At 37.6% G+C, this 17,019-nt stretch overlaps 1 protein-coding gene across 5 annotated transcripts in view; it reads right to left on the bottom strand.

Annotated features, from left to right (window-relative positions):
* Positions 1-3,356: 3,356 nt before the first annotated feature.
* Positions 3,357-17,019, bottom strand: part of ATP13A5 (ATPase 13A5) — a 116,261-nt gene continuing 102,598 nt past the window's right edge. For 2 of the 5 annotated variants that reach the window (XM_027538246.1, XM_027538248.1), the window contains exons 26-30: positions 15,215-15,389; positions 12,660-12,862; positions 7,888-7,976; positions 5,538-5,618; positions 3,357-3,923 (exon numbers count right to left, since the gene is read on the bottom strand). In XM_027538246.1, coding sequence (XP_027394047.1) covers positions 3,663-3,923; positions 5,538-5,618; positions 7,888-7,976; positions 12,660-12,862; positions 15,215-15,389 — 809 coding nt within the window. In that variant the 3' untranslated portion in view covers positions 3,357-3,662. Of the gene's footprint in view, positions 3,924-5,537; positions 5,619-7,887; positions 7,977-12,659; positions 12,863-15,214; positions 15,390-17,019 lie in introns of those variants that run through there. The other 3 variants (XM_027538249.1, XM_027538253.1, XR_003510483.1) reach the window with 3 other exon arrangements.

Genomic DNA, 17,019 nt, shown 5'->3' with positions numbered 1-17,019 from the left:
TCTCCTTTAGAATGGACTGGTTGGATCTCCTTGCAGTCCAAGGGACTCTCAAGAGTCTTTTGAACACCACACTTCCAAAGCATCAATTCTTCGGCGCTCAGCTTTCTTCACAGTCCAACTTTCACATCCATACATGATCACTGGAAAAACCATAGCCTTGACTAGATGGACCTTTGTTGGCAAAGTAATGTCTCTGCTTTTGAATATGCTATCTAGGTTGGTAATAACTTTCCTTCCAAGGAGTAAGTGTCTTTTAATTTCATGGCTGCAGTCACCATCTGCAGTGATTTTGGAGCCCCCCAAAATAAAGTCTGCCACTGTTTCCACTGTTTACCCATCTATTTCCCATGAAGTGATGGGTAAAGACATCATTAAACATAGGTTTAAGGTGCCATATTTAGAAAACAATATCCTATATTACTTTTTATGGCTTTTACTAGAGGTTCAAGGAGTGTGGCTCAGACTGTAAAGCAGCTTCCTGCAATACAGGAAAGTTGGGTTCGATCCCTGGGTTGGGAAGATCCCCTGGAGAACGGAATGGCTACCTACTTCAGTATTTTTGCCTGGAGAATTCCATGGATGGAGGAACCTGGTGGGCTATACAGTCCATGGGGTCCCAAAGAGTTGGACATGACTAACACTTTTACTTTTTCAATCAGGGAGAGACTCATGATTTTATTCTTGCATTTTATTGATTATGTGTTGGATGAAGCAAACAACTTTTTAATACCTTTCCAATGGAATTCTTGTTTGGTAGCAGATGGGGAAAAATGGATGACAGTCTCTCTATCCTGGGATTATATCAGATATTATAACATTACCCTCCAAACCACATTGCTAGTCAGTGACATCTTTATTGTATCATGGCCAAAAGCATGACATTAAATAAAGGAAATGTTTAAGTAAATATGGGGTGTTGTGGTGCAGGGAGGGAAACAAAACTTTGGTAGATAAAGGTAACAAAACAGCTGCCTCAAAGTCTTTGACATAGTAAACTGATTTGATTTTACTCCTGGGCCAGAAAATCTGTACAATCTAATTGTAGGATTAAGAACAATGATAACAAGAAACGGCCATGTGCTTCCATCAGGGCCCGTAGAGACCCTACCTTTCTTCCTGTTCCCTGACTAATCCCTTCCCTTTCTTATGGCACCAATTCTGTTTCCAGATAAACCCCAAAACTCTGTCTTCCTCCCCTGTTCCTCTGGGAATAGTGTCTTCTATCTGATAGCATGATCCAAAATTACCCTTTCATTTTTATTCTAAATTCAATTTCTTATTCCTATTATGTCCTACTCTTAAGTAACAGTAACATTAAAAAATTAAAAAAAAAAAACAGTCTGTTTCCTAGTATTGTCAAGTCTGAGCAGAACTGGCAGCAGCTTTATGTGTTACATCCCGCAGGATATGCTTACTTTTTAGTAAAGATGACTGCAGAGGACAAATCTTAGCCTTGAACAAGAGACCTGGGTGTGGTGCAATTACCACACTGCCTGTGACAGAGGGAATGGAATTGGCAACTCAGAGGATATTTTGAGGATCCTTAAATCAAACTTCTTCTGGATAGCTGGACATGCCCACTGCAGAAGACAATCTTAGCAATACTGAATAATTGTTACAAATGCACTTTTAAATTAAATTCATAGATTCATTTTTTCACAAATAGTGTTCAGGACTCTAGTAATGTTCAGCCTTAAGGGTAAGCACACAAAGTTAGTCATCAGTTTCCCCCTAAAACGGCCACTCTTGGTGACGGGCAGCTTCAGCCTGTCCATTTATATGTGGCCATGTTCACTGTGCTTTTATCGAACATCTTTTTCCAAGACTAGTAAACATTTCTCTGAGTGTATTTTTAGTGAATTAGACTAGATTAAATCAAAGTCTAGTGTAGAGACCAAATTTATCCTGTCCCATCCCCACCTTCAAAGAGATGTGTGAAATAAAGGTATCACCTATCAGACACCTAATAGATTGTAGAAGAAACTGAGAGAAGCTAAACACTTATTGAAAAAAGATTAAAAAATATTTTTATGCTATCTAGATATACTAGAGTATCAACTGAATCCTCTCATTCTAAAAGTCAAATTACTAAATAGAGCTATGTCAGCTCAAGGAACCTGAGCTGCTGTATGTTTTAGGTTGACATATTTCTTAATCTTTAGCTAAAAATATTTTTGATGTTTTGTTCTTTTATTGGTATCCACTAAATTAGACATATTTAAAAAATTATCACTCTCCAAGAGCTGTGTATCCAAGAAAAGGTTAAAAAGCAAATAAAATATAAATATAAAATGCTTGTTTGCATAGGAATTTGCATTTATGCTGCTGGCCTGTGTAACAAAGTGTATGGTGCTATTTACAGCAATGAATTGCTAAAATGTTGAGACATTTTTCCAATCCTAAAGATCTCATAATTGTAAAGACATGATTGAATCCATATATCACAGTATTAGGCATGTAATTGACACTCATGGAATGGGACTGGTTAGCTAATTGCCTATGACCCATTAAAGATCCATTGAATTAGCAAAATTAGATTTATGGTTACAAGGAAAATGTAGTAGGTAGTTTAAAATGTTCACTAGGAATAAATATCCTCTCAAGGTCACAGTGAGGTTGATATATGTTAAAGGTAATAATGTGCAGAACGTATTTGTAAAGGATGTACCCTTTCTTGTGATCCTTAATGTGCATCTAATAATTGATTTAGATTATGAAAAGATGAAATGGAACTTAAGGTTGTTTAATATTCTGAGAATTGTCATGCTGTAGATAAAAACATTATGGGTTCCTTCCCTGGGATTGATTTTTTTTCAGATGAGCAATGATGAGTCTGGGCCAACTTTTAGAGTTAGAACTTGAGATTTTTCTTTGTCAGTAATAAAAAGCAAATAAAGGTACCATAATTCTTAAGAGTGAAAACTACATTTTAATAGTTTTATTATTTTTGTGATCTAATTTGGAACCTCTAGCTCACTAGCCCCAAAGCAATATACTTGGGAGATGCCAATTTGAGTAGAGTTTGCTTAGCTGTGCCCAGGCCAAGGTTATAAACAATTATCAGACACCTCCATCTTTCTCCACTTCCACATTTAACAACAGGGGTGAAGTTTCTGAGGTAAATTTCAATTCTTGTTTCTCTATTAAAACCATATAAAGAACCAAAAAGAAGACTTCTGTGACCTGGAGAAAAGATATATGCATAGATGTTCTTTGCAGGCGAATATAAGATTAAGTAAATGTGTGACAAGTTATTGAGAGAAGCTTTTTTAAATATATAGATTCTTTTATTTCAGTAGATAAAGATACAAATACATTGGTGAAACTTTCAAAATTAAACTCTTTTTTCTTTCTTCTATTGATGTTCATACTATTAATTTTACTACCATAAAGAGCTGTGCATTTGAAGCAAGTCATGCTATGCATTGTGAATAAAATTTGTTAGAAAAAAAATAATACTTTAGAAAATGCATTATTTTTCTTAATGATAGAGGATGAGGTCAAAATAAACATATGTAAAGTCCTTTGTTGCAAGGTTCAATGCACTGAGAAATGCACTTTGAATCTTCAGATGGAGGAAGAAAATAAAAGGGTAGACTATTATCACCTCTCTACAATGTTTTAGATTCTGGTAAAAGGAGGATGCTATTTAACAATTCTGATTACAATCTGGTCCAGAAATGTTGTTCTGTGGTTTGGCCTCCCAAATTAAGTTTTTCTTTTGGAATCTGTTCAGAGCTTTCAAAGCCTTGGTTGATGTAGAATCCATTTCTGCCATCGCCTGAATAATCTGTCCTGTTTGTAGGAGGCCAGGTTGGATCTTTTGCCAGTTTTCTTTGCCAGATCCTATACTGACTTTTAGAATAGATTCCAAATTCTTTCTTGATCCATAGCCAGAGCGCTCGATTTTGAAGGATGGCATCCTGGAAAATCAGGTGGAAAAGACAATCAAACCATCACCTATTTTCCCTGGCAGCCAGATTGCTCATTGCTACCCTGTTCCCCCAGACCTTCTCTAAATGTGCTAATTATTTATGCTCATTGGCCACTTCTTGCAGCCCCATGAAGCCTAGCAGCTTCCTGGGTTCATTTCCTTGAGAACTGAGTGAGCTTGTGTTCATAGAAATCTGCCAAAAGCTTACAGTCTTTCATTTCCACAGATTTCCTAGTTCAATTCTGGCAGGAGAGTCACTTAGAATTATTTTACTGCTAGAATGAAATAGCAAAATAATGTACTCAAAATCAAGAAAAGAAAAAAAAAATCACTGTTACTTGCTCCCTGATACAAAGAAGGCATCAAGTAATGGTTTGTTGAATGAATGAATGAACTCTAAAAATCAAATGGGTTTTGCTTTCCATTTGTTGTTGTTTAGTCACTAAGTTCTGTCTGACTGTTCTGCAACCCCATGGACTGTAGGCTCTGCCAGTCTCCTCTGTCCATGGAATTTCCCAGGCAAGAATACTGGAGTGGGTTGTTATTTCCTACTCCAGGGGATCTTCGCAACCTAGGGGTCAAACCCATGCCTCCTACATTGGCAGGCAGATTCTTTACCACTGAGTCACCAGAGAGGCCCTTTGCTTTCCATTTTGGGGGTTCTCTTTTTTGTACGATTACAAGCACACACAGTTTTATGCATTTATAGTAATAGAAGTGCTCAAATATTGCATTCCACTTCCTCTGTCATATACAGTTTGTAGCTACCATCTTCTCAATAATCATTTTTAATGATTGTATAACATTTACTCAAATTTCTATATTACTATTTAATAGCACTTCTACTTTTGAAACACTTGATTCTAATATTTTATCACTAGATAATACTGTGATGAAAATCTTCATACATGTAAAATTTTCTGTCTTTTTAAGTTATTTTTTAAATGAAATCTCAGAAATGGAATTCCTTAAGAGTATGAGAAATTTTACATGCATTGTATACCATGGAATATTTGTATATACACATATTTTTTCTTAATTTGGCTGATACCTTTTCTCAAGGATCTTCATGAAACTTTTCTTTTAAACTGTCCCTTAAAAAATAGTACCTGAGTTTTTCACTGAGAAGGTAAATTCATTTAGTGACACTGAGTAGAAGAGAAATGCTATAGAAGACCTTCAAGGTTAAGAATTGACTAGAATGAGCAATGGCTTCCCTTCTCTCTTAATTAAGGAAGCCCACCTAGACAGTTCTTCACACTAAAAGGTCTCACTGAATTTTAGAGCTGGAAGGTCATTTGATCTAGTCTCTACCAGATTATTAAGACTTCTGGGAAAGTACAATATAAGGCCTTCATGTGAGACAAAATTAGCTAATTTGATGTTTTGCTTCCTACACTGCAGATACCAAGAGCATTTCTATGCAGCCTTCAAAGAATTTTAAATCATTCTCATTTCCCCCAAAGAGAACACTTAACAAACACTTAATAATTATTACTTTTGGGGGATAAAAGTGGTTGCTCTAAACAATGAGCATCTGTTGAGAGTCAGCCCTTTATTTATCCTTCCCCCCAGATAGTGAGCCACACAGAAACTTCTTTACCTCTACAAAGAAGGCCACACAGAACTGGGTGAGAGCTGCCACCAAAACTGAAACCCTCCATGATGTTACAGTCGGGACAAACTGTTGAAAAAGAAATACTACCTTTATACTTTGCATACTTTATACTTGACACACATTCTCTTATTTAATTTATATATATTTGTAACAACTCTCTGGGCTTAGAGGGTAGACGTTCCTCTCTCAGCTTTACAGACGAGAAGGTCAATACCTTGCCCTAGGATTCAATACCAAGAAATAAATGGCAGAGTCAGAATTCAAATAAAGTCTGACTGCCTCTCGCCCAGTGCTCCCTCCACTGCCTGATGATAAACATGGAGTCAACGTGCCCTGGATCAAAGACATGAGACAGGACGCTTTGGAGCCTGTGTTCTCTCTCTTTTTATCTTCTCAAATACAAGAAAGATTAAATCATGCATCTAATGATGTTATTACTTCTAATGCTCCCAAAGCAAAATCTACTTGGAGCTCATTCGTTCAGTAACATTGACATATGAGTAAAAGAAATAAAAGGTAGACAGAGGTTCAAGTTTATTTTGATAGATACTTGGTGAATAATTTTTGAATAAATACTCGCATCCCTAAATCTAATGCCTTGAAAGCTGAACTGGCTCAGTCTCTCTCCTTTTAAGGATTAGAGAGTACCCTTGACCACCAAATACACTTATTGAATAGGTGTGAGATCTACAACTTCCTATAGACACATCCATAGCAAAAGATGAATTATGAAATTCCTTTTTTGACCCTAAAATGTAGGATGACTATGTAGAGGCTGAGCTCCGTTTAGGACTAAAACCACAGACCCTCCATAATGTTTAAATGCTCACCTTTGATTCTTATTCCTGTTCTCATAGGTTATTTAAAGTAACAACATGTTATTTTTCCTCTAAGTGGAAACAGCCTTTCTCCAGGATGTGAAATAGGCTTGCTGGGTAGCAGGTGGCCTGGAGAGGGCTGTGAGATCCGGCAGTGGGTCAGATGGTAGTGGAGCCCTTGGCCCTTTCCCGCATCCTGCTACTGCCCTGATCTGGGAGGTCACTTCTCCATGCCTTGGCCTGGAAGGCACTTGTCACATCACTTTGGAATTGTCTTCTGTGATGCTCTCCCCTCCTAGCTTCTGAGCTATTTGAGAGCAGTGACCACATCTTACTCGTTTTTGTAACCCTAGTGCCAAGCCCACTCTGAAGCTTCACAATGCTTTGTAAGTGACTGAATGGTCTGGGTTTTCATATCCTAACTGCTTCTCTCTCCACAGCCTGTCTTCTCTCACACACAGCATTCCTGCTGTCATCCAACGAATCTGTCTTAAGTGCTCCACTGAAAAACCTGCTCTGATGTCTTCAATGACTCCCATTGCTCTCGGCATAGTGTTGAACCAGCATTGTCTGCCTTCCTACATCCACGTCTACTCCACAACTTACTGGCTCAATCTTAGCTAACCTTCTAGGTGGTCTGTGAAACAAATCTTGCTTTGGATTTTCCTCTTGGCCATTCCACATTCTCTTGCATTTCTAAAACGAAAGAGATTGGGCCAGCCCTCTCTGCTTGTGCTTAGGCTGTTCTCCTAGTTGGGAATATCCCTACCTCCTACTTAGCAAAGTCAAACCTATCCTTCCAGACCAGATCAAGTTGCGTCTCCTGTATAACGCCTCCCGTGGAAGCCACAGGCCCCAGGGAGAGCTCCTTCTCCCTATGTCCTTCCCACTTCTCTCTGTTTTACACTCTCTTTAAGCATGGACGGCCTCAGGTGGCCATTCCATCACTTCACTGGGTATGGCTCATCTTTGGAACTAAACTATAGGTAGAGGGCCAGAGCCAATCTTTGTCTTTCTATTTTTCCTACAATGCTAGGTCCAAAAATAGGCCCAATAACTTATTAATAAATTTAATTTTAACCCTTGAAATAAGCCCCCCCGCCCATTGTCAGTGTCTTACAGACAGAATATGACTGGCTTACAGTCAACATTTTCTTGCTTTTCACAACTACATTATAAAGGACTTATACTATATGATTAAAAAATTAAAGTTGGAGGATTAATTATTGTATTAATGCATTAATTTCATCGTATTAGTATAACATAGAAAAATAAAACATCCAAACACAGTGTTCCATGTATAAACAGAATAAATGACCCAACTGATGATACTAATGATATGAAAACACTCAGGCCAGCGTGTGTGAGATAGAAGTATGTTATTTGTTCTTCTAGTAAATGAAAATAGCCTCACAATTCTCAGTGACCAGAGAGAATATGGGTGTAACTGACTTGTAAATTATCAATACAATGCAAATACAGCCCCACTGCACATAGGAGTCACGGATTCCACATACCTCCATTCCGCGGTATACATCTTGAAAATCAGAAAACTGAAGGAAAATTGTGAGGCCCAAGGCAGACGCTAGCAAAAATGAGAATATATCTGAAGAAACAGCAAACATTATTTTTAGATGCTGAGGGAATGTTTCCTGTAATTTGGCACATGTTTCAATATCAATTATCTTTGTTGGGCAAATACTGGATACATCTTTAGATGTTTTGATATATCCTCATATGTTTTAAAATGTGTTCTAATGCTTACAAGACAAAGGTGATATCTTGAAAATCTTTCCTTGAAAGGCTGAATGTAGAGAGTTGGTAATTAAATATATTCCAGTAAACTCCATGAGGAAGTTACCTCAACTGAGGAGTCCTTGGGGCTGGGAAACCCTGCAGTGACCAGCTTATGTAAATGGTCACCAGAGAGTTCCTGATGCTTTATCACCTCGGGTCTAGTGAGTCGTTCATGAATAAATTATTTACACAGTCAGTCTTCTTAGTGGCACCTCACTCTTCATCGCTTAGAGAAGAGAGTACAAGGGTCTTGAATGATTGATGTTCAAGGCCTTCCGCGTCTGGTTCCAATCAGCCTTTCTAAACTGATCTCTGGTTGCTCTTCCTTAAGTTCTGGGAAAGCTAAACCATAAACCTGCTACTCACAGAGACCCAGTGCCTTCTAGCTTTCGTGCCTTGGTTCACAAAACACCCTGTGTAGATGGTAGTCTTCCAGTCTTGGCAAGTTCCCAGTGTTTCTTAAAAAGCCCAGTTCCAATACCACTTTCTTTTAAAGACTCTCCAATTCTCCCTTACCAAGTTTTATTTCATATGGTGTTTATCACTCTGCTTTGCGTGGTCTTCATATATATATATTCAGTATGTTATAACCACCTGAAAGGGATTTTGATCTGCTTCTCTGGGACTCCAATTGGAAGTGGAAGTGAGAAACTAGCATGCATATCTGCTGGCTTCTTTCTCTCCAGCCTGCCCAGATGGCTTTACTTTGGGATGCTCAATTTCTCAGGATGCACAGTGCCAACATCCCTGTCCTTATTTCCCCACCCCCATCCCTTCTTGTGGCCATCAGCTTTTAGGCACTTTGTAGACAGTGCTTTATATATGCTTTTCAATGGGATTAGCACCTTCAGGCCTAAACAGCAGCATTTAATCAGTGTTGCTGTGATATGATACTTATGGTCTTCAACATTTAAAAACAAGCTAGATTTTCTCTTGTATTCTCTCTACCTCATTTCTTCCAGTGTTGATGGTTTATGGGCTCCCAACTCTGCATAGATCTATATTAAACAGAAATCAGAGGAACTGTCCCGCTACAGCAGGCCCTATATTTTGAAGCCACAAGAGCTCTGTTTAATCCTCACCACCTACACTCACCTTCATATTCATCCATGCCTCACTCTACATATATAACTAGATGTAACACCTCTTAGAAGAATACCCATGCTTGCTTGAGAGGCGTGTGAGGCAGAGAGAAGAAAGGAGGGAGCTGCATCTCCTAAAGTAAAGCAATCTGAGCAGATTGGTGATGAGAAGGCCCTAGGAAGTGGCTGTGTGGATTTTTAATTTCCTTCAGTGTTTCCAAGTCCCAAGGACCCAGATGTTGGGAAGAAGATGATGCCCCCAATGTCCATCCTGATGAAGTACTCACTGAAACTGGGCTGAGCACTGTGCACGTCACACTGCTCTCAGACTAGGGGTCCAAAAGCAGACCAGGCTAGAGCACAAATGAGCAGAGGGGAGACAAAATGGTGAGGCTCTCTTCTTTAATTCAGCTTTGATTGGACAACTTCATAAAGAACTGAAGTGAATGTTGCCCTCCTGTAATTAATTATTAATGATGAGGAAACTGGAATGAATGGGGTTCTGTTTGCACAGATGATTTGGGAAGACAAGCCCTGGGTAAGCCATTATAGACTATTCTCAGGCAAGAAGAGGCTTAAGAAATATTCACACCTGTTCCATAAAAACTAAATCTGTACTTATTCTATAGCTCATCATCACAAAGTTGATCTGTCAAAGACTGTTAAAAAAGGTAAAGACTTTTCTGTTACATTAAAATAGAATTGTGTATTTCAACAGCCATTCTGAGAACTTTTGACTTGTAACCTCGAGAGTGTATGATTTACTATACGATTATGTTTGTTAGAATATGTTTATAAAAAACTTTTTTCATTTAAAATTACCAGTTATGTTTGACATAGGGATTTGAATTTACCCACAAAATTTAAGTCCCTATGATGTAACTAGTTCAGCTCTAATTAACTCATATTTAGAATGACTTTGCAGGTATTATTCAAATTAAAGTACTAGCCAATATAATATATTCTCCTTGTAAAATATATTTACAATAAAAAAAATAGTAACCTGCAAAAATAGAATCTAGATTTGTTTTGACAGGAGCCAGGGACATTATCAGATACTATATCAAAATTAAGAAAAATTTGAACAAAAATAAGAAATTCAGGAAAAAATTTGTAAAAAACTGTAATTAAAACAAGATTTTAGCATGCTCTCAAAACCTCTGAAAAAACAGCTATACAAAAGAAGATGGTGGGGGAGGGGATGAAAACAGAAAGCATGTAAATAATATAATTGCTAAAACTGGTTTTATATGATAAATTAATTTTTAATTTAGGAATAAGAATGAGACTTACTTCTCTAATATCTATGACTCTTTTTGAAAATTAGAAATTAGAGTTTATGACATGTGATATACAAAACTGTAGTAAAATTTCCAGATCAGAAATATGACAGGCTAGATTTTCTTTGATCATGACAATAAAACTAGAAATTAGTAACTAAATTTAAAGGAAATATCTCCCCGCATACAAATCAAAATTCTAAAGATCTGTCGAGTCAAAAAGGAAACCAAGTCCATTTGGAAGCTATTAAGAAAAAGAGTAGTAAGAGAATGAAAACAAAATCCTTTCCCACTTGAGAACTGAAAACCACTATTCTTGTAACTAGTGGGTCAAAGAGGAAATTAAGTCATAATAAGAGACATATGAAAATGTAAATAATGTAACCCAAACTATAATTATTGGTCTTGATGTTTTTGCTAATTTTATAAAAATAAAAGAAAATATATGGATTATAAAATCAATTCAAACATTAAAGAATTTTCCAAGGAAAGTAAGAAGAGGGGGAAAATGGGAAAAGCAAAAATGAATAAATTAGAAAATAGAAAACATACAGAAGTATTAAATCTGAGAGCTGCTTATTTAAAGAAAACCAGTAAAAGTACATTTCTGGTAAGAATAAATGAACACAGTGCACAAAACATAATTAATATGAGAAGATATGAAAAGTTGTAGATGGCATTAAAATTATCAAAACCCTGTCCTAAAACAAAATAATCTCAATGAAATGGAATTATGGGTAAATTTTTTTTAAATTTTAAAAAACAGTTTAAAAAGAGGATACCTAAATAAATTTTCAAAAAATTAATTCTTTTAATGAAAATATTTGGAACCAGATGATTTTACTGGGCTCTCATAAACAGTGAAGGAATAGACTATTTCTAACCATAAAATATTTTTCAAAGGAAAGGAAAAGTCCAAGAATTTTGAAGTCTTAATATCAACACCTAAAAAATCTCTTAACACAAAATACTTCAGACCAATCCCAGACAAAATATAGATATTAAAAGCAATATTAAAAAACAGTAGGATTCCTTTTACTAAAAGTGAAATCCACCACAAATAAGTAGAATTTGTTCAAGAATATGGAAATATTTAATAAGTTTATTAATGTAACGTGTTCTAGCAATAGGTCAAAATAGAAAACAAGTATAATCATCCTAGTAGGAAGGATGAAGAGCAGGATGTAAGGAAGACAGTTGATGAAATACATCTTCCATTTTATAATTTTAAAACATACTCTTGATTTACTGGAAATAGAAAGGTATTTTTCTTCACATGATGTGGCCCACCTTGAACCAATACTCAAAACCATATTTACAAGTGAAAAGTTACTAGATGTATTTTTATGAAGGAGTAGAACTGCCTGCTGCTTCCACTAGTACTTAACATTGTCCTGGAAATTCTGGATTGTACACTAAAACTGAAAATATAAATAAGCATTATAGCTATTGGAAAGGAAGAAAGAACATTATTTTCTTTATTGGTAATGCCATGCGGCTTGTGGGATCCTAGTTCCCCAACCAGGGATCGAGCCCGTGGCTCCTGTAATGGAAGAACAGAGTCCTAACCACTGGACTATCAAGAAATTCCCTGTGGAACATTATTAATTGCAGATGATAGTAATTCCCTTTCTAGAACCCTCAAATAGCAAAGAGTAATAGCAAACTTCAGAAAGGATTCTGAGTAGAAAATAAACATTATAAACAGCCAGCACTATATCATTCACATATATTTGTGATCACTGATTAGAAAATATAATGGGAAAAAGTCAATCACTATATAAAAAAATACAAAAAGCAGAAGATTTGTTTTTAAAATAAATGCATAGGATCTATAATGGAGAAAGCCACAAATATTTACTAAGAGACATAAAAGAAAGTATGAATAAATTAATAATACTCAAATTAGGACATGAGTCATGACTAATCAATACAGCACATGCTTATCTGCACATAAACGTGTTTCTGCCCTTGGGCTTTTTACCACCTGTGATAATTATGGTTCAGTACTCAATTTTAGAGTATTGCAATTGTTTCCTTCTCAGCCAATCACTTCACCAGTAAGTTGCAATTCTGGGGATAGTGGGAGAGTAGAAAAAACATATTTGAAAAGAAAAACTTCGCACTTACAGTTTGTGTAGATAGGTTTTCGAAATGGCTTGCCCTTAGAAAAGATAAATGCTGTTGTGATACAGTTGATGGTGGTGATGGGCCACAGTGTGGTACTTTCAAAGCTTAAAACTGAACCAGGAACCAATGCTCCATTTCCAGTCCTGTTTCTTGACAAACTCACATTTGTTGAGAAATTACTCTGGCTGTCCAGAAAGCACTTACTGGAAAAGAATAACCAGCATTTATGGAACTTTCATTGTATTTTTATCCCACCAGTAGGAAAAAATTAACTAATCATGACCCAGGGACCTCACCTTGCAAGCTGTTCCAGCAAATAACTACCAGGATATATTTTGTTCGCCTCTTGCAGTGGCAAGGCAGAAATAAACTACAGAGGAAGTCAAGATTGTTCTTTGTCCAGAAGCCTATCTAGAACAAATGATCTGTCTTGAAAGGGCTTGGATGACAATTTCCTATGAAATTCCTTTCAATTCACAGCATATGAACTCTATGTGTATGTATGTGTGCATGGTGTGTTTCCTTTTGTGGGCTGATATAAATCTCTTAACATGGGTCCTGAGTTGGAATCTGCCTATTCTGACCCACTCTCCTTACATAACCAAAACCTCTCCATGAGGATTTGAACAATCTCCTGTTTATGAGTGTCTGTGTTTCTGTTTTGCTAACAAATTAAACTCAAACTTCTCAGGCAGGCCCAGAAGACTTTCAAACACTGGTCTCAGTCAACCTTTCCAGCCTTATCTTTTGCCAGATTTCCCATGCTCCTTATACTCCAATCATAGGGGAATATTCCTTTTCCCCTTTTGCACACCTCTGAGTCCAGACATCCTATTTCTCTCTGAAACTCTTTACATTCAGTGGTGAGCATAACTAGTGCCCTTCAGTCTTCTCTCTAGTGATGCATTTAGCTCATTGTTTTGCAATTATTCCTTCACATATTTTTATTTTCCATTCTTGGGATGAGAGTTCTTTGAATGTGAAATTTTACTTCTGGTTTTATTTCCCTTTGCTTGTTTGTTTTACTCAAATATGTAGCAAATTCTTAGCACCTAGCATAGTGATGCCACATATTTTCTCAGAAAAATATTTAAGATATGGACTTTCCCAGTGTTGACTGATCCATTTGCAATCTTCATTTTTTTCAGTAATCAAACCCACAAATAAATTTGTTTTCATCGGCTTTCTTGTTTAGTTTCAAACTTTTTGCTACTATTACAACTGTTTATAGATAAAATTCATTTTTCAATTGTGAATTCAAATGCAAGGCATAAGTCTTATCCTAGACTTCCTAGGCTCCCAGATGTGCTTTGCATACAGTAGATATTCAGTTGGTGCCTGCAGAATACATTAATGAAGCAAGTGATCAACAGTCACAGAGCTTTCTAGCCCAAAGGGAATAGGTAGACTAGAGGGCCTGAATCACAGAGTTTAACACCAAAATATTTCTAATCTAATCAACTTGCATTGTAGATAAGACAGTTGAGTAGTTAATGACAAAGGCAGGACAACCCATCCATCACCATTTTGGTTACCCCGGGTTGCCTCCTAGATTCATTCAGAAGGCTACTTCTCTGAATACGTGTGCTCCAATTTGTGGAAAAATCTGGTTTTGAAAGAAAAATGAATTCTATACTCTAAGTAATACTTGAATTGCTGAATTTGGGTTCTAAATGACAATCTTAGACATCATTCTGTAGTTTCGCATCTCTCCACTGATCCCTAGGGCTCTAATGCCTTCAGGATGACAGAAGAGTGAAAGGGAATTTGTACAAGCCCTCCTCCAAAAAGATCAGCTCTTTCTGCCCTTCTCTTTTGGAGATCGGGCAGGCTTTGTCAGAAAAAAACAGTTTGAGCATCTAAGTTCACCTCATCTTACGCTTTATTTATAGTTAAGGAAATTAAAGCCCTGGGAGGGGAAGAGACTTGCCCTGAGTCTACAGTAAAATCAAAACACTGATACCATCAACAAATATTTTAATTTTAACATTCATTTGAAAAACTGAAACTAATATAAACAAATCTGTTTTGTATAGCAGGGGCCTGTTGACTTAAGCCCATCAGCCAAATCTGACTCGACGCCTGGTTTTGTCAATAAAGTTTTATTAGAACACTGTCACACTGACTTGTTTATGTGTTATCTCTGGCTGCTTTTTCACTGCAACTGAAGAGTTGAGTAGTTGCAGCAGAGACCACAGAGCCCACGAGGCCCCAGATTTTTACTACCTGGCCCTCTACTAGAGATGTTTGCCAACTTCTGGTTTATATGACATCCAAACCACCAGGGAGTGAATATATTCATCCAGTCAAGTAACTATTACATCTATATATCAAGAGCCAACGTGGAGATCTTTTCCCACCCACTCCACATAACTCACCCCAGGACTCTAGCCATTGACTCTGTCCTGTGTTCTATCCCATCACTGAGGTTTTATAGTACAGAAACAACTTTGGCTAATTAAAATTTTTGAATATATTTCAAACTAATTTGAACGGAGTCATTAGATATTCATTGTACCACCTTCAGAAAGGAAAACTAAGGAACCAAACTTTACCTGTATCTGTAGACCTCACAATACCAGGGCTGCTGTTTCAACAAAAGAAATGCACAGACCAGCACAATGCAGTTGAAGCAGGTGTTCAAAACTACTGACAGCAGCAAAGGAGGGGAGAGAAGCTGTCCTGATGGTCTGTATGGAGCCAATTTCGGGTACGCATGTGTTGCGCTCACTGAAAGACAAATGTATTTTTCCTAGGTCCAATTTTATTAGTGAGAATAAAAGATTGAGATGCATGTTATTCTGAGTCTCGCATCAGGGTTCAGATACAGTAAACATGCACTGAGGGTTTACATCTCAGTAAGTTCATTGCCCAGGTGCACACCAGTGCTACCTACCTTGGCCTCTTCCATGCTTTGGTTTCATCTTCAGAAAGGAAAATGATGGATTCAAAAGTTCTATAATTAATACATGTACCATATTGCATGGTGCAGATATTTTCTTTACCACCAGATTGGTCAGGAATGGTGTATAAAAGATGGCCTCCCACCTGAATAAGAGTACTGTTATCTCTCAAGGATGATGGGGAAGTGGAAAATTAAGCTGGAGAGAGCAAGGAAGCATTCAGTTGGACTAATGTTCATATGCTGGGAGATTTTTAAAAAAGCAAAAAATGTTCACTCTATTATTCATTCAGCCAACATTCTTTGAGCACTTCAGTGTACCAGGATAGATGCTACAGGTGTGTTCTGCACACTGTTCTCCTGAAGAAGTGTGCAAATGAAGGACTGCTAGAGTGCATTAGACTTAGGAAAAGGAACTTAAAATATTGCCTTTAGATGGGAGTGTTAAAATATATTTTGGTCTTAGTCTTTGTTTTTTAACATTTGGGGTTGGCAATGGGCAGTCACCCGTGGCTCAGCGAGAAAGCATCCACCTGCAATGGGTCGGGAAGATCCCCTGGAGGAGGAAATGGCAACCCACTTCAGTATCATTGCCAGGAAAATTGCATGGACAGAGGAGCATGGCGAGCTATAACCCATAGGGTCACAAACAGTTGGATAGAACTGAGTGACTACGCACACACTGCACACCAAAAAAAACCAAAAAAGACAATTACATCTGTCTTAGAAGTCTCATATTCTAGCAAACTGATGAAAATGGAATGTACTTTACTTCTCAGGGCAGAGCAGGAAAGAAGCTTGGAGAGGTCAGGATGTTTCAGTTCTTTACATCTGTCACTTCTCTCATTTTTATAGCTTATGACTGCTTTCTTTGATGTAAGAAAGAGGGGTATATATAATCCCTAGGGCTGTGTTCATTCCTGTGGGGACAGGGCACTGGGGAATGAGGGTCCAGTATTGGATTATAAAAGTTTATAGTGGGTCTTTAGTTTGCTCAGTGCATGTTCTGGGGTAATCACAGACAGTCTTTGGTCTTTCATTTTCTCATGCATGCATACTAAGTCGCGTTGCTGCTGCTGTTGCTGCTAAGTCGCTTCAGTCGTGTCCGACTCTGTGAGACCCCATAGACGTCAGCCCACCAGGCTCCCCCGTCCCTGGGATTCTCCAGGCAAGAATTCTGGAGTGGGTTGCCATTTCCTTCTCCAATGCATGAAAGTGAAAAGTGAAAGTGAAGTCGCTCAGTCGTATCCGACTCTTAGCAACCCCGTGGACTGCAGCCCACCAGGCTCCTCTGTCCATGGGATTTTCAGGCAAGAGTACTGGAGTGGGGTGCCACGTTAGTCATGTCCAACTCTTTACAACCCTATATAGACTGTAGTCCACCAGGCTCCTCTGTCCATGGGATTCTCCAGGCAATACTGGAGTGGGTTGCCATGGCCTCCTCCAGGGGATCTTCCC

The sequence above is a fragment of the Bos indicus x Bos taurus genome, chromosome 1 (genome assembly GCF_003369695.1).
Source record: "Bos indicus x Bos taurus breed Angus x Brahman F1 hybrid chromosome 1, Bos_hybrid_MaternalHap_v2.0, whole genome shotgun sequence".
NCBI classification, from domain to species: domain Eukaryota; kingdom Metazoa; phylum Chordata; class Mammalia; order Artiodactyla; family Bovidae; genus Bos; species Bos indicus x Bos taurus.
Note: the sequence above shows the minus strand (reverse complement) of the source record. Positions and strands in the feature narration are given on the sequence as shown.